This window comes from Carcharhinus amblyrhynchos, chromosome 16 (assembly GCF_965287045.1).
Source record: "Carcharhinus amblyrhynchos chromosome 16, sCarAmb.v2.hapA, whole genome shotgun sequence".
NCBI classification, from domain to species: Eukaryota; Metazoa; Chordata; class Chondrichthyes; order Carcharhiniformes; family Carcharhinidae; genus Carcharhinus; species Carcharhinus amblyrhynchos.
This window is the reverse complement of record NC_137339.1, coordinates 4,351,209-4,369,824: the sequence shown is the minus strand read 5'-3', so window position 1 is coordinate 4,369,824 and position 18,616 is coordinate 4,351,209. Positions and strand designations below refer to the sequence as shown.

At 43.2% G+C, this 18,616-nt stretch overlaps 1 protein-coding gene across 2 annotated transcripts in view; it reads left to right on the top strand.

Annotated features, from left to right (window-relative positions):
* Positions 1 to 4,003: 4,003 nt before the first annotated feature.
* The window catches only part of LOC145353605 (syntenin-1-like), a 32,100-nt gene continuing 17,487 nt past the window's right edge, over positions 4,004 to 18,616 (top strand). The window contains exons 1-5 of one of the 2 annotated variants that reach the window (XM_080204366.1): positions 4,004 to 4,138; positions 8,497 to 8,661; positions 12,660 to 12,730; positions 15,365 to 15,434; positions 18,220 to 18,329. In XM_080204366.1, the coding sequence (XP_080060492.1) occupies positions 12,680 to 12,730; positions 15,365 to 15,434; positions 18,220 to 18,329 (231 nt within the window). In that variant the 5' untranslated portion in view covers positions 4,004 to 4,138; positions 8,497 to 8,661; positions 12,660 to 12,679. The remainder of the gene's footprint in view (positions 4,139 to 8,496; positions 8,662 to 12,659; positions 12,731 to 15,364; positions 15,435 to 18,219; positions 18,330 to 18,616) is intronic. The other variant, XM_080204365.1, reaches the window with a different exon arrangement.

Here is an 18,616-nt window from a genome sequence, read left to right as displayed (position 1 = left end):
CTTGTGTTTATAGTGGAACTTGTTCGCATATACCTCCTTCAAGTGTTAAATGATAGGGAAACAATATGGAAATGTACACAGATCTATTGTACTGTTTTAAAAAACCCTGAGTTTTTTTTAAATGGATATAAACTGCAAAGATGGTTGAGAATGTACAATTAGCCATTTACAGGAATGGCTACAGGATCTTTCTCTGAGGGAGAATGGATCTCTTCCCTGTGTTTCCAGACAAGGTATTGCTAAAAGCATCCAAAGACTGGTGATATCTCTGGTAAAGACAAAGGAATATAATTTTAATCCCAACTCAAAGAGACTGCCGAGACTGACTAGTGTATTCTAGTTTCCTCTTGGAATATATAAAAACCAGTGGAAAGAGCTTGCCTGTATGTATGTGTGTGTGAGTGAGTATGTGTGCTGTGAGGTAAAGCGGCTGGAAGTACACACTGAAGGTGTGATTCAGAACCAGAAGCTGATCCTCTGGAAAAAGGAAATAAACACCTTGCAGGGAAATCTAAAAACTCTGGGCAGGACTTTCCCGCTGCGCTCACCCCAAGGCTGGAAAATGCTGTCCAAAGTCAACTGTCATTTGCATGATCTGCCCCCTGCCCGCTACGATTCCCACGGCAGGTGAGATGGGAAAATCTGACCCCTCTCTGACTCTGGAAGTCACACAGCCAACAAAAATGGATTAGAGCTGGAAAAAGAACTAAAGTATCTACCAACCCACAGGCCACGGAATCGAAGAATCAACTGTTCGTCAGTTGATTCAAGCTAATCATAGCCAATCATACTGGAAACAATTCATAATGGCTGCAACACTTCATATACTCTTCATAAATCAACGCCTGTTCCACAGAACGCTTTACAGTTACATACTATTGGACCCCATTCTTATTTCTAATATATGAATGTAGATGCATGTGTTTTATGATTTCTCCTTCCCTTTTTAGTTGTTAACGAACTTACTCTAAACTCAAGAAAACCAAGTTGAATTGCCTCCTTTTTAAACATAATTATTGTCTGGATAAAGGGAAGGGAACCTTGTTAGATTCAACCTTGCTGCTACCAGCAAAGGGTGGGTTGAATGAAGAAAGGAGACACTCATCCTTCCTCACCTATATTTGTGACAATTTCGGGTATCTCAGCTGGATGGTGACCAGTTGAGGGGTCTTACCCAGATCAACAACCTTTGGGGAACCTCAGCTGAGGCTGGTCGTAACAAATGGAACAGAGGAACACAAGAATTGGGAGCAGGAACAGGCCATTCGGTGCCCTGAGCTGCTGTACCATTTGATAAGATCCCAGCTGATCTGATTGTGGCCTCACTCTTTGTTTAAAACAATTAAATGAAAGACAAAGCATGAAGGGCAGCCCCGTGAACAGGGATCACCCAAAACAAAAACAAATTTCAAATGAAACTTAAAACATTAAATCAAAATGTGGTTCAGAGGGTCGAGAACACACCCAAGTCCCTGCAGTGCCCAAGGGGCATGGAAGGCCTTGATGGTGCCCATAAACACTCAGCCACAAACACATCTATGGTAGAGGGGCAGACAGTTAAGCCATTTGACCCTCTAGATCACCTGCTGCCTGGACCTGTTGATGGTGAGTTTATGGTTTGGCCAGGCCTAGCAACAGGTTCACGACGAGATCCTCTTCGTTCTCTGCACCAGGTGCCCGTAGATCAGGGGCGTGGGTGGAAATAACTAAAAAGGGTTGGTTTCTAGAGAGTCCATGCATTGGTGCAACCCTTGGTTGTATGGGAATACTGTGTGCAACACCCAGGTCCCCAATGTTAAGAGAGAGGATCCCTCCGCAGAGGGTTGATTTTGGCCTCAACTACACTTTCCTGCCTACTCCCCATAATGTTTAATTCCTTTGGCATTCAAGAGCCTATCTAACTCAACTTTGAATATATTCAATGACTGCCTCCAATGCTCTCTATTTTTGCAAACTCTGGCTTTGTCTGTTGGTGTACTCTTACATTTGTATTTTCTATCCATTCCTGCTATCTCTGATTAACATCACACTTATTGTTACTTTACTCTCTTGTCTTGTTCTATCCCTTTAACTTACCACGTCATCTCTCATCTCTACTATTTAGTTTAAAGCCCTCTGCACTCTAGTTATATGACTCACCAGAACCCTGGTCCCAGTATGGTTCAGGTGAAACCTGTTCCATCTCTACAGCTCCCACATTTCCCAGTACTGTTGGCAGTGCCCCATGAACTAAAACCCATCTCTCCCATACCAGTTTTCAAACCAATTAACTGCCTAATCTCATTAGCCCACCAGTAATTTGATTTTGGCTCGGGGTAATAATCCAGATAGAACATAGAAAAACTACAAGTTGTGCCAAACATATCCCTACTTACTAGGCTTAACTATAAGCCTCTATCTTACTAAGTCCCATGTACTCATCCAAAAGTCTCTTAAAAGACCGTGTGATGATGATGTTCTGCTTTTTAATTTAGCTTCTTAGTTGTTCATACTCACAATGCAAAACCTCTTTCCTAACCTTGTCTGTTATTCATACCTACATGAATCACAAGTGTATCCTTCCTTTCCCACTACAGGTTCCTCTCCAGCCCCACCAGCCGGTGAGCCGAAAGGCCTCCTTTTGTACAGTAAACTTCTATGAACTGGGGTGAAATCCTACCCAAAAAATGACAAGTATTGGTTCCTGTGCAAAAAACAGTGTTTCCCGCCAATGCTGCCAGTGTGTTTCCAGAAATCTTATATCTTATTAGTAATAATCTTTATGTCTATGAATATGTTCCATCCGATTCACCTGTCTCACAACAACTTAACTGTTGCAGTCACTGGGAAGCTCCATATACACAGCTTCCCAGCACTTGTTCCACAATGACTGCAGAAGATGGCAGCTAGGAAATCCGCACAATCCTTTTCAGAGGGGGCCCTTACCATGATGCTAGACGGAAGGGAGCCGAGGTGGGAAACACTGTAGCTTGGCTGCAGGAGATGGCCTTTCAGCATGTTCACCACTCCCTCCAAGAATGCAGTAGCAGTCCTGGTCACTGCAAACACGCTGCAGAAGAGGAGAGGGCAACAGAGTCGGAAGAAGATGAATGATCTTCGTTCAGCCAGGGTATGTGAATCACACAGGTCTCTCACTAGACCCCGTCGCACACCCCTTCATTCCCAATCCTTTCTCTCACTCAGTCACCTTGGCTTTTGACAACACCAGGTTCCTCCCATCCCTGCCCCTCCCCCCCACCCCTCCCACAATCATGATGTTCCCCCAGTAGCTGCTTTGAGTCACAGAGTTATAGAGCACAGAAACAGCCCCTTTGGCCCAACTCATCCATGCCAAACAGGTTCCTAAACTGGACTAATCTCACATGCCTGCATTTAGCCCATATCCCTTTCCTATCCATGTACTTGTCCAAATGTCTTTTAAATATTATAATTGTACCCGCCTCCTCTGACAGCCCACTCCATACATTCACTACCCTTTGTATGAAAAAGTTAACCCTTATGCCCCTTTTAAATCTTTCCCCTCTCACCTTAAATCTAGTTTTCAACTCCCCTATCCTGGGGTAAATACCTTAGTTATTCACCTTATCTGTACCCCTCATGATTTTATAAATCTCTAGAAGTCACGCCTCATCCTCCTACACTGTAGGGAAAGAAGTCCCAGCCTATCCAGCCTCTCTTTTTAATTCAAACCCTCCAGTCCTGGTAGCATCCTTGTAAGTCTTTATTGCACCCTTTCCAAGTTAGTAATATCAATTATTGATATTGTTTGTTTTAATCTCTAAGGGAAGGGGTGAATGTCACTCTCGCCCAAAGCTGACTGACCCAGGATGGGAATGGTTTCTGTAATTCACAGAAGGGTTTTAAATGAACCCTCTTCTCTAGATCCCAATTTCACTGAGGATTGGAGGTTCCTCTACTCTTGCAGGCACATTCCGAATGCATGAGTGGGCGAGGATCCACCCTAACCAATCCCAGGATCTGTTTCTCAGTCGATCTCTTCCTGCTTCCTCCTCGCAGTTTTTTTTGAGAATCCGCCTGTGACATTTTCCAAACAGCTCTCTTGCTGAACTCTGAGAGTGGGTGCCTCAGACCAGAGCTGGTGTGTGTGTTCTTCATTATTTCATCTACATTCTCTGAGGTGAGTTCACTTTTCCCATCTCTTTGATCAAGTTTCTCTTTGTTTCCTACTGGCCGTGATTTTAGTTTCCTTCTCCTTTCTGGGTTTGCATTGCTACCCTGTTTTCTTTAAACATTGACTAATATTTAAACAAATAAGTTGAGACTTTAACAACAAGTTTGTGGTAGGAAGTTTATTTTTGTGAGCAGCTACAGGGAATCGAGCTGCACAAACAGCCAACCCACCCCCTCGGCCCCCCCGAGTTCCAACTCGGAAACCCAGTTAATTAAATGGTTCCTTTTCATCTAAGGGTGTGCACTGTTTATCAGACTCACGTCACTCGCTTTACCGGGAATGTTGTCAATGCTTCACTTCTGGTTCGTCAACCTTCTTGTTCTCTCTTTAAACAACCCCAGTCTTTAACCTTGGCCCTTTCACATCCTTTCAGTTCTGCAAAAATCTAACTCAGTCATCGAAATGGAGAGCAGCGGGAAATCTGATTCTTATCCAACTCTCACTTTGTCAACACAGACAAAGTCAGACATTTAAAAAGGTGGGAAGAGGAAGCCAGTCTGATCTCTCCCCTTTTCCCAATATGTGGGTGGTGAGGCCAATAGCAGCATGCCCTCTCTACCACTGTGGGGGCAGTTAGCCCCCTCAAGGTGAGGATCAAACAGGATACTCCTGATTTAGGCACTGCATTTACAAATGAGTTATTGTGTGTTTATAAATAGAATTATTCCCAATAGTAATGTAGGAACAGGCATAGGTCCTGTGGGTCTGTACCTCCTTCTGTGAAATCCTGGCTATCTGTATCATAAGGCCAGAAAATTATAAACTGGGTCAGTCTGACTTCAGTGGTGGGCAAATTGTTGGAAAGAAAGCTAAACTGTCACTGAGAAAGGCATGGATAGATCAAGGATAGTCACCCTGGCTTTGTCAGGAGATCATCTGACCAACTTATTCAATTTTCTTTTGAGCAGGTAACTAGGAGGATTGATGAGGATATTGCAGTGGATGTTGTTTGAGGCATGTGACAAGGTCCTCAAATGCAAACTGGTCAGAAAAGTCAAAGCTGATGGGATACAGGGGGAGGTGGCAGGTTGGATCCAAAATTGGCTCAGTGACAGGAAACAAAGGGTAATGGCTGATGGTTGTTTTTGGCAAATGGAAAACAGTTTCCAGTGGCATTCCACAGGGTTCAGTGTTGGGGACGTTCCTGCTTGTTGTATGTATTGATGATTTGAACTTGATGAGGGAGGCATGATTGGGAAATTTGCAGTTGATGTAAAATTGGTGTAGTTGATAATGAAGAGGGTAGCTTTTTCTCCAGAATGATAGCAATGGTTTGGATGAGTGGACAGAGAAGTGGCAAATGGAATTCAATTCAGAAAAGTGTGAGGTAATGCATTTGGGGAGGGCAAATAAAGCAAGAGAATATTCAATAAACAGAAAGATATTGAGAGGGATGGAGGTAGTGAGAAACCTTGGACTGCATGTCCGTAGTTCCCTGTAGGTGCAGGACAGGTGGATACGGAAGTAATGAAAGCATACGAAATGTTTTTCTTTATTGGATGCTGCCAGAGATTGAAAATTAGAACTATGAGGAAAAACTGGATAGGCTAGAGTTGATAGGAAGAGATAGAGAATCTGGTGAAATGGAGCAATGACATTAGTCTCTCTCTCAATGTCAGTAAAATGAAGGAGATAGTCATCTACTTCAGGAAATGTAATGGAGGGCATGTCCCTATCTACATCAACATTGATGAAATGGAAATGGTCAAGAGCTTCAAGTTTCTAGGTGTTTAGATCACCAACAACCAGTCCTGGTCCCTTTACACCAATGCTATAGTTAAGAAAGCCCATCAACATCTCAACTTTCTCAGGAGGCTAAGGAAGTTTGGCATGGCCGCTACAACTCTCACCAATTTTTACAGATGCACCCTTTCCTAATGTATTACAGCTTGATATGGCTCCTTCTCTGACTAAGACTGAAAGGAACTATAAAAGGTAGTGAACGAAACCCAGTCCAACACACAAACCAGCCTCCCATCCATTAACTCCATCTATACTTCCCACTGCCTCAGTAAAGTAGCCAGCATAGTCAAGGATCCCACACACCCCAAACATTCTCTCTTCCACCTTTTATCAGGAAAAGGATACAAAAGTCTGAACTCACGTACCAACCATAATCAAGGATCCCATGTACCCCAGCATATTGTCTTTCAATTTCTTCCATTGGGGAAAAGATATAAAGGTCTGAGAACAGCTTCTTCCCTGCTGCCATCAGACTTTTGAATGAATCTATTATACATTAAGCTGATATTTCTGTTCACCCTATCTGTAACTGAAATGCTATATTCTTTCCTTCTCCCCATGTACTCTATGAATGGTATGCTTTTTCTGTATAGTGTGCAATAAACAATACTTGTCACTGTATTCCAATACATGTGACAATAATAAATCAAATCAAAAAGCTAAGGAGTGACCTAATTGAAGTCTACAAAATTATGTGGGGCCTAGATAGTGTAGACAGGAAAGACTTATTTCCCCCAGCTTTGGGTGCCAATTACCAGGGGGAATAGAGTTAAGGTGATTGGTAGAAGGATTGGAAGAGGCTTGAGAACATTCTTTTTCACCCAGAGGTGGTGGGTTCTAGAATACACCTTCTGAATTGGTGGTTAAGGCTAACGTGCTCACCTCATTTAAAAGGTACCTGGATCTGCATCTGAAATGCTGGAATCTGCAAGGCTGCAGACAAAGTGCTGGAAAGTGTGATTAAAATGAATGGTTAATTTATTTTTCTTCTCTTTTTTGGCCAGCACAGACTCAAAGGGCTGGAGAGCCTTTTTCGGTGCCACAAATTTTCTATGGTTCTAGAACTCCATCCAAGGTGCATGGGATTCTTGACTATGCTGGCTGCTTTTCTGAGGCAGCGGGAAGTGTTGACAGTGTCAATGATTAGGAGGCTGGTTTGCGTGATGGACTAGGCTTCATTCACAACCCTTTGTAGTTTCTTGCGGTCTTGGACAGAGCATGAGCCATACCAAGCTGTGATACAACCAGAAAGAATACTTTCTGTGGTGCATCTGTAGAAGTTGTAGTGGACATGCCAGATTTCCTTAGTAGTTGGTGGGCTTTCTTAACTATATTGTCTGCATGGGGTGACCAGGATAGGCTGTTGGTGATCTGGACACCTAAAACCTGAAGCTCTCAACCATTTCTACTTTGTCCCCATTGATGTAGACAGGGACATGCCCTCCACAACGCTTCCTGAAGCCAATGACTATCTCCTTTATTTTGTTAACATTGAGGGAGAGATTATTGTTGTCGCACCAATTCACCAGATTCTCTATCTCTTTCCTGCACTCCATCTCATCATTGTTTGAGATCCAACCTACAACAGTGGTGTCATCAGCAAACTTGAAAATTGAGTTGGCGGGGAATTTGGCCACACAGTCATAGGTGCATAAGTAGTAAAGTAGGCGGCTGAGAGCACAGCCTTGTGAAGCATTGGTGTTGAGGATGATCATGGAGGATATGTTGTTGCCTATCCTTACTGATTGTGGCCTGTGTGTTAGAAAGTCAAGGATCCAGTTGCAGAGGGTGGAGCCGAGCCCCAGGCCATGGAATTTGGAGATGAGTCTTGTAGGAATAATGGTGTTGAAGGCTGTGATAGGAGTCTGACATGGGTGTCATTGGTATCTAGGTATCCCAAGATTGTGTGTATAACCAGCGACATGGTGTCTGCTCTGGACCTGTTGTAGCGACAGACAAACTGTAGTGGATCCAGGAATTGATTTGTGCCATGACTAGCCTTTCAAAGCTAGTCATGTTGGATGTTCGAGCCACCGGATGCTAGTCAGTAAGGCACGCTGCCTGGTTTTCTTTGGTACCGGGATGATGGTCATCTTCTTGAAGCAGATAGGGATCTCAGATTGGCCCCGGGGTCCCTATCTGCTTCAAGATTGGTGTAAAGAGAGGCTGAAGTTATCTGCAAATACACCAACCAGCTGGTTGACACAGGATCTGAGTGCTCATCCAGGTACCCCATCTGGGACAATTGTTTTCTATTTGTTGCCTTTTGAGAAGGCTGCTCTGATAGTGGCAATGGTGACCTTGGATACAGGTTCGCCTGAGGCTACCGGGGTGGAGAGCATGCCCTCTTGCTCAAAACAGACATAGAATGCATTGAGTTCATCGGGGAAGGGTGCATTGGAGCCGGTGATTTTTACCTGCCTCCTACCAGCTATGGCAAGGTCTGCAAGACATAACAGGCTACGAGTCCATGTGGCTAGCCTGGATTCTAGCTTGGTTCGGTGCTGTCGTTCGGCATCTTTGATGGATCTCCTTAGATCATATCTGGCTTTTTTGTCTAGGCCAGTGTTGCCTGACTTGAATGCCTCAGATCTGGACTTCAGCAACAGTGGATATCCCTGTTCATCCATGGTTTCGGGTTGGGAAACAAGGATTTGCTTCTTGGGCACACACTCTTCTGCACACTGACTAATGAAGTCAGTTACGGTAGTGGCATAGTCATTCAGGTTGGTTGCTGAGTTTTAAAATACTTGACCAGTTTACTGATTCTAAGCAGTCTCGTAGGAGATTGTCCGATTCCTCAGACCAACACTGCATGATTTTCTTTGGCAGATTATCTTGTTTCAGTTTTTGCTTGTGAGCTGGGAGCAGGAGCACAGCCTTGTGGTCTGATTTGCCTAGAGCGGTAGGCATGTTTGATATTTGTGTAGTGGTGGCCTAAGATGTTTGGGCCTCTGGTGGAACAGGAGACATGTTGGTGGCAGCTTGGCCTCGGCTACAATGAGCACGACCTCGGATGTTTCATCTCAAGGCTATTTGTGGTGATGTATATTTCATCCAGCACAGTCTTCACGTCCTCGTGGGGTGGGATGTAAGCTGCTGTCAGGATAACAGAGATGAATTCCCATGGCAGGTAATAGGGGTGGCATTTTAGCGTCAGATATCTCTTGTGATGTTCAGAGAGTTAATCCCTTCTATAGCATTGAACTAGCTGTAAAAAAAAGAGTTGTTTGTGCAGTTGGTGAGGTGCTGTTTCCCTGGGGTATTATGTTGCAATTTGCTCACTGGAGGGTGTTTCTGTCTCGGGAGATGGCAATGACAAATTGCATAAATTTCAATCCTTTGCTAGGAATCAGACTCAGCTTTGTTGTTGCAAGTATTTTTAGAAGGTGGAGGTTAGATGCTGCCATGTTGTAACCAGTTATGAAGATGTGATTCAGTTGGTGCTTTGATTTCTTGGCCAAAAGCTCCTCATGGATTATACCTCAGATGCAGGGAGAGATGGAATCGCATTCTGAATTGTTCCATTATTCTGCAAACCATCTGAAAATGATGCACAAAAGATCAGCTGGACCATTTATTGTGAAGGCAATTGATTGCAAAAATAGGGAGATTATGCCGGCCTTGTCTAACTGTGCAGAGTTTGCACGTTCTCCTTGTGTCCATGTAGGCTTCGCTTGGCTGCTCTGGTTTCCTCCCACAGTCCAAAGATATGCAGGTTGGATGGATTGGCCACACTAAATTGGGCAGCACGGTCACAGTGGGTTAGCAGTACTGCTTCATAGCCCCAGGGACCTGGGTTCGATTCCCAGCTTGGGTCACTGTCTGTGTGGAGTTTGCACATTCTCCTCGTGTCTGCATGGGTTTCCTCCGGGTGCTCCAGTTTCCTTCCACCGTCCAAAGATGTTCAGGTTAGGTTGATTGGCCATGCTAAAATTGCCCCTTAGTGTCCTGGGATGCATAGGTTAGAGGGATTAGTGGGTAAATATGTAGGGATATGGGGTTAGGGCCTAGGTGGGATTGTAGTCAGTGCAGACTCGATGGGCCAAATGGCCTCTTTCTACACTGTAGAGTTTCTATGATTTCTATAAATTGCCTACATATAACCCAAGATGTGTAGGTTAGGTGGATAAGCCATGATAAATGTGTGAGGTTATGTGGATAGGGCAGGAGGTGGGGTGGGCCTAGGTAAGATTCTCTTTAAGAAGTCAGACAACACCAGGTTTAAGTTCAACCGATTTATCTGATAATAACCTTGCAAGCTTTCGGGGTTTGCCCCTTCGTCAGGTCACCTGACAGGTGGAGATGACCCAACAGGTCATCTCCACATCAAGATTCTCTTCCCAGAATTGGTGCATATTCGATGGGCAGAATCGCCCCCTTCTGCACTGTAGGGATTCTGTGATTCCATCAAATCATCTCATAGCCTTCTCTCCAAAGAAAATAGTCCCAGCCTCTCCAATCTATCCTCATAACTGACGATTCTCATCCCTGGAGCCATTCGTGTAAACCTTTCTTCACTCTCTCCAAATATGTTCACCTCCTTCCTACAACGTGGCGCCTAGAATTGTACACAACGTTCTAGCTGATGTCCAAATAGTGTGTTTTACAAGTTCAGCATTAACCTCACTGCTCTTGCAATCTATTAATAAAGCCCAGGGTACAGTATTCTTTAATAACCTCACAGTCAACTTGTCTGGCCACGTTCAGTGTTTTGTACACATATCTGCACAGGTCCCTTTGCTCCTGCACACTCGATAGAGTTGTATCCCTGATCTTATATTGTCTATGTTTTCAATCTCAGGAATCGCTTCACATTTCTCCACATTGAACTTCATCTGCCAACTGTCTCTCCATTTCACCAACTTGTTTATGTTCTTTTGAAGTTTGTCTCACCCACCTCTGCACACCAAGACCTAGATTAACAATAGGTATAAACGTCGACCTAGCTAGAATAGAAGAAAAATGTAAAATTGCATATACTTGTCCTCGTTTCCCTCACCAGAGGTCATCGTTTTTCTATAGCCAACCTATTGAATTCTCTGAACACTTTAAACAGTGCGATCGGATCATTCCTCAGACTTCTACACTCTGTTATCAAACTACCAAATCTTTTTCACTCTGAACTGTCTGAGGCTGAACCAGACAATTTGCGGCTTTGGCTTCACATTTAGCCCTGAAATGAGTTACCAGCCAAATATCTGCATCATCATTAAGACGGCCAATGTTCCTGTTTGTAATATTGGTCAGCTCAGCCCCACCTCAGCACACCTGCCACTGACATCCAGACCCATGCTTTTGTTGCCGTTAGACTTGTATAGATTCCTGTGCAATCCTAGTTAGTCTCTCATTCTCTACCTTCCACAAGTCTGATGTCCTTTCACTCGTTTTTTTCTATCTCTATAAACTCCTCCAGCCCCACAACCCTGCATAACATCACACTCATCAAAGGTGTATTAATCATTCCTGATTTTCATTGATCTACCATTAGTGACCACGCCTTCAGCAATTTAGACCCTAACTCTGGAATGAAGGCCCTCCATCTCTCTTTCATTCTTTAAGATGCTTCTTAAACCTTACCTCTTTGACCAAATGCTGGTCATCTGACCTAATATCTCTCTTTATTACTCAGTATCATATCTTGTTTCATATTTTTTATGTTGGAGTTTGCACATTCTGTGGGTTTCCTCGCCATAGTAGATGTGTGTGGTTAAGGATAGGGTGGGGGAAAGGGCCTTGGCAAGATATTGTGTCAGAGAGTTGGTGTAGGTTCGATGGGCCAAGTGGCCTCCTTCTGCACTGTAGGGATTCTATTACTATATACTATTCCTGTGACTTACTTGAGGATGTGTCATTATTTATCAAAGACACAATACAAATATAAGTTATTGTTATTATTGGAATACAAGCCAGGTTAATGGGACCTGTTCTCCTAATTTACCCTGCGATGCCCCAAAATTTAGTTATTTTCCAACAATGTCATCCCCATTGTCCACTGAAGGCTCCTGCAAGGCAAGGGTAACCAAGGTTATTCTCCTACTGTTGAGTTAGAGATGCCAATATAAATTGTTTCTCTGAGCTTGACACCGCACATGTAACTGGAGGATCCACCCACACACATCACAGAAATTCACAATCAGAAGCTTGCCTTACCTCAGGCCACAAGGGTAATTAGGAGTTTGTTTTTCCAAATAACTTCAAAACAAGCTGGAACGTGATCATTACAACCTTTTTGATTTAAAATTGGTAAGAAAAGTGTTTTCAAGGAGTTATTTTTAGTCAGGACAAGTCAAGACAGAGAGTGGGATGGTTTCAACAAGTTGTGCTTTTCATTTACACTGTGAATTCAAAAATATTCATCAGTGTTCCCTGAATATTTATTGGATAAGATTTATTTATTTCCTGATTATTAGCATCTCACCTTGGTCATCTTAAAACACAATACCAAAAGGGCCTCAGGACCTACAGGTATCTTCCCCAAATAGGTCACTGAAATGTGAACCCTACTTTCTCCTCAGGACGCCTGACCCGCTGAATTTTTCAAGCATTTTTATGTTTTTATTTTGGGCATCAAGAGAAAGGTTTTGATGGGTCGAATGGCCTTTTCTCATGCTGACGTTACATGGGGTTATGCATGGCTATTCATGCTTCACGTGTGGTAATGCATGATTGAAATTAAACAAAGTTTTTCCGTAAGTATAATTGATAACTCTGTCCATTTTAGTGCAAACGTTGAAGGAAAGAATGTCTCTGTATCCATCTCTGGAGGATCTGCAGGTCTCTAAAGCAATTCAGGTTGGTTCTGATAATTTTTAATACAGTTTCTATACCGATTAAAAGGTTGATGATTGATTGAGGACAAACATTTAATTGTTGGCAAATTCAGGCCAGTTTGATAGGAGAGAAACATTTTTTTCTCAACTGGCTGCAAATCAAATAATCTTTGGTCAGTTGCAACTTGATTTTTAAGACACGGTGCAAGATTTTTTTGAACTAAGCTGTCTGTCTCAATCATAAAATCCACCAGGACCAGCAGAGCACAGGGCGTTTTATTCTTGAGCATTACACCAAAAGGTCATGAATATACATTGTAATTTTTAAAGTAACACAGAAGAAGTGTGGCACTTAAGGAGGAGATATGACAATGTGCCAAATGCAGAGTGTCTGACATTAAAGCCAGAAGTTGAAAAACAGAACCTTTGAAGGAATATCATGAATTACTGACAAATTTTAGTTAACGTCCATGGTGAATTGATGAGTGAGTCATTCAGTGTTAACAAAGAGTAATTTTTGGCATTGAAATCCCATATCAATGACGGAGGGTTAATATTAATTTGAAAAATGTTAGTCACTATCTGAAGTGAATGCAAAATATAGAGAGGTTCAAACAATGAAAGTAATGGAGAAAGGTAGGACATAGTTGCAATAAGTAATTCAATAGGGAAATGTAAAGACAGTGGTTTATAAAGGAAATAATTTGAATAGATTCAACTATTCCTGGGGTAAAAATAGATATGGAAATGAGGGCAGGAAAGCTAACAAAGAAAAGGGTTGGATTACCTTTTGGGATTAATAATATTAAGAATAGAAGATTGAAAGAACTAAAGGAAAACAAAACTGGTGGCTAAAGAAATATAGTAAGCAGGTTGAATAGAACATAGAACATTACAGTGCAGAACAGGCCCTTCGGCCCACGATGTTGCGCCGACCAGTTACAAAACAATGACCCACTAACCTAAACCAATCCCTTTTCGTCCATAAACCTATCCACGGATCTCTTAAACGCCCCCAAACTAGGCGCATTTACAACTGCAGCAGGCAGGGCATTCCAATCCCTCACCACCCTCTGGGTAAAGAACCTACCCCTGACATCCGTCCTATAACTACCCCCCCTTAATTTAAAGCCATGCCCCCTCGTGCTAGATTTCTCCATCAGAGGAAAAAGGCTATCACTATCCACCCTATCTAAACCTCTAATCATCTTATATGTTTCAATAAGATCCCCTCTTAGCCGCCTTCTTTCCAGCGAAAACAACCCCAAATCCCTCAGCCTCTCCTCATAGGACCTCCCCTCCATACCAGGCAACATCCTGGTAAACCTCCTCTGCACCCTCTCCAAAGCCTCCACATCCTTCCTGTAATGTGGGGACCAGAACTGCACACAGTACTCCAAGTGCAGCCGCACCAGAGTCGTGTACAGTTGCAACATAACGCTGCGACTCCTAAATTCAATCCCCCTACCAATAAACGCCAAGACACCGTATGCCTTCTTAACAACCTTATCTACTTGATTCCCAACTTTCAGGGATCTATGTACACATACACCTAGATCCCTCTGCTCATCTACACTATTCAAAGTCCTCCCGTTAGCCCTATACTCGACACATCTGTTATTCCTACCAAAGTGAATTACCTCACACTTCTCCGCATTAAACTCCATCCGCCACCTCTCGGCCCAGCTCTGCAACCTGTCTAAGTCTTCCTGCAAACTATGACACCCTTCCTCACTATCTACCACACCTCCGACTTTGGTGTCATCAGCAAATTTACTAATCCACCCAACTATACCCTCATCCAGATCATTAATAAAAATTACAAACAGCAGTGGCCCCAAAACAGATCCCTGAGGCACACCACTCGTAACCGAACTCCGTGATGAATATTTACCATCAACCACCACCCTCTGTCTCCTATCCGCTAGCCAATTCCTGATCCAATTCCCTAGATCACCCCCAATCCCATACATCTGCATTTTCTGCAGAAGCCTACCATGGTGAACCTTATCAAACGCCTTACTGAAATCCATATACACCACGTCCACTGCCTTACCCCCATCCACCTCTTTGGTCACTCTCTCAAAAAACTCAATAAGGTTAGTAAGGCACGACCTACCCACCACAAAACCATGCTGACTATCTCCAATCAATTCATCACTCTCCAAATAACTATAAATCCTATCCCTAATAATTTTTTCTAAAACCTTGCCCACAACAGAAGTGAGACTCACCGGTCTATAATTCCCGGGGAAGTCTCTGTTCCCCTTCTTAAACAATGGGACAACATTCGCTAACCTCCAATCTTCCGATACTATACCAGAGGCCAACGACGACCTGAAGATCAGAGCCAGAGGCTCTGCAATCACTTCTCTTGCCTCCCAGAGAATCCTGGGGTAAATCCCATCTGGACCAGGGGACTTATCTATTTTCAGACCCTCCAGAATATCCAGCACATCCTCCTTATCAACTGTAACACTGTCAATTCTACTCCCCTGCAACCCAGTGTCCTCCTCAGCTAATTTAAAATAATTTAAAATAAAACTGAGACAGAAACCAGCTGACGAATGGGCTGATTCCTATATTCTCCAATTAGAATAACTTAGTGATTCTGTTTATTGTAAGTGCATGAGTTGATTTTAATGTTTGTTTATAGGCTCAGGCCACCATTGTAGCCAACCAGGCCTTGCCAGCAATTGAGGCTGATGTCCCAGATGCTGGAAATGGTAAGTTATTGCAGTTTGTCCTGTATTTTGTCCTTATTTTAATGTCTACACCCCAATTATTCATCAAACTTCCATTTTCAAAATCACAAACTTAGAATTCTCCTCGTTATCTCCACTTTTATCCATGCCCCCTCCACCATCTTCCAGCTATCTCCTCTGACCTCTTAACCCTTAGAGGACACACTCCCAGCACTAAATGTCTCCTTCACACCAGGCGTGGGAATTTCTCTAACAGAGACTAAGTTACTTTGGTGGAAACTGTTTACTACAGAGTTTACTTCACCACCGTAACACAATCTCCTTCAGTGCTAGCTGACTCTTCTTATACACATCTCAGTCTAACTGACTAATCAGCACCCAACACCTGTTAACCTTAATATCTTAAGCTATGAGGTATTTAACATCTATCAACGGAACCTATTAGATACCAAAATATAAATGCCAGGGTCATAATCTACAGAATTTCAATTGCATTATCTTCAGAAAATATGGCAATTCCAATACTCCCTCTTTTTTTTGTATTCTGACTTAAAATGGAAGGGAGATGGGCAGTTTGAAGGAGAACAGAGGCAGACTCTCCTTCAAATTGTTGTATGTGTTTGGGCCTCAGAAGGACAGGGAATACCTTTATGTAACTTAAAAATTAGGTATTATTCCAATTCTGACCTCCTGCACAAATCAAATTTCCTTTGATCTACCATTGGTGGCTGTGCCTTCAGCTACCAAGACCCTAAAATCTGGAATTCCCCCTAAACCGCTGCTTCTCTGTCTCTCTTTCTCTCTCTGACTCCTGCTATCATTCCATGGCTCCGACAATTTGACCAGAAAACTTGGAGGAAAAGCCAGACAGCGTGCCTTAATGACTATCACCTGCTGGCTCTGACATCCATCATTATGAAGTGCTTTGAAAAGTTAGTCATTGGCACAAATCAATTCCTGTCTACCAGACTGCTTGGATCCACTATAGTTTGCCTATCGCCACAACAGGTCCACAGCAGACACCATCTCCCTGGCCTTACACTCTGTGGACACCTAGGTAACAAAGACACCAAGTCAGATACCTATTCATACATTACAGCTCAGCCTTCAAAACCATTAGGCCTACAAGACTCATCTCCAAACGTTGTGGCCTGAGGCTAGATGCCTCCCACTGGATTCTAGACTTCCTAACCACAAACCGCAGTCAGTAAGGATAGGCAACAACACCTCCCCCATGATCATCCTCAACACCCATGCTCCACAAGGCTGTGTCGTCAGCCTCTTACTATACTCCTTATACAGCTTTGCTTGTATGGCCAAATTCCAACTTGATTTTCAAGCTTGCTGATGACATCCCTGTTGTGGGTTGGATCACGAAAAATGATGTGACACAGTACAGGAAAGAGATAGAGAACTTGGTAAACTGGTGCGACGACAATAATCTCTTCCTCAATGTCAACAAAACAAAGGAGATAGTCATTGACTTCAGGAAGCATAGTGGAGGGGCATGCCCCTGTTTACATCAATGGGGACAAAGTGGAGATGGTCGAGAGCTTCAAGTTTTTAGGTTTGCAGATCATCAACAACCTGTCCTGATCCCTCCCCCATTCCGATACTATGGTTAAGAAAGCCCACCAATGCCTCTACTTTCTCAAAAGACTAAGGAAATTTGATATATCCGCTGCAACTGTCACCAACTTCTGCAGATGCACCGTAGAAAGCATACTTTCTGATTGTATCACAACTTGGTATGGCTCCTGCTCTGTCCAAGACCGCAAGGAACTACAAAGGGCTGTGAACGAAACCCAGTCCATCAGCAAACCAGCCTCCTATCCATTGACACTGTCTACACTTCCCACTGCCTCGGGAAAGCAACCGGCATAATCAAGGACCCCATGCACCCCGGACATTCTCTCTTCCACCTTCTTCTGTCAGGAAAAGATACCAAAGTATGAGATCCCATACCAACCTTCTCAAAAACAGCTTCTTCCCTATTGCCATCAGACTTTTGAATGGACCTACCTTGCATTAAGTTAATCTTCCTCTACACCCTAGCTATGACTATAACACTACATTCTGCACTCTGTATAGCATGCAAAAAGCAATACTTTTCACTGTATACTAGTACATGTGACAATAAATCAAATCAAATGAAACAGTGCAGATTCAGCAGAATGATAATGATTTACTTTTGATGGCAGCTTTCGTGAATCTGGATTGCGCTTCTTGTCTTTAGAAAGTTGAGAGATGATCAAATCAAGACGTTTATAATGTTCCAGGAACCAGTGGCATAGATTCAGAGAAACTATTTTCTCTGGAATCCTGAAGTTTTCTTTCCCCAAAAGCATTGGATACCGAGGGACAACTGGAGCTTTTATGAGAACTGTTAAACTTAGGGTATTGAGGAATTTGAAAGGTAATTAAACTTGAAATGTATTTCAACTATGATCTTAACTGAATGCTGGAACAGGTCCAAGGATTGTAAAGCTTCTTCATCATCCAAGTTCCTAACTAGCTCCCTGCTGTTCAACACCTCTCCTTATCAATTTACGCACCCTTTCTATTCCCTTCAGCCTGATTTAAACTCACCCCAAGGGTTCATATCCACCTATCTTGTGTCCAGTTATAAAGAACGGAGGGTAAAATCCAGTGGGGTTGTAAATCAGGGTCCCAAACCAAACTTTTGTTGTTTGTGACGAGTCGGTTTGGTTGAGGTTTTACAATGTCTGTTATTAGTTGTAAGGGGGTGGGTCTGTGCTGATGTTAAATCCTTCTTAAAGTAACTGACTGAGATGTTTTTCTTTAGGTTCAGGTTTGTATCCGGACCTGAAGGAGCTGGGGGACTATATGGGCCTGGACCTGAACAGTGAGGATGTGAAGCAAAACATGGAGCTGGTACCTGTGTTGGAATCTGGAGTAAGCATCCAATGAAATTGACTGAATGCAATAAACTCGACAAGCCCCCCCGCCCCATCTCCCCCTCCCCCTCACTCAGCCTCCCCTTACCCACAGGCTCCCTGGAGAGATTTTCTTCCAGTAGAAAATAATAAATCATTTGATCTGTATAATAAGTATCTGTCTTTAATCTGTTATCAGCCAGGGCTCAGTGTGGCACTCTTGCTGCTCAGGTGGTTAAAGACACAAACTCCAATCCAGAGAGTTGAGCACTTAACCCAGACTTACTCTCCCAGTCAGTATAAAGA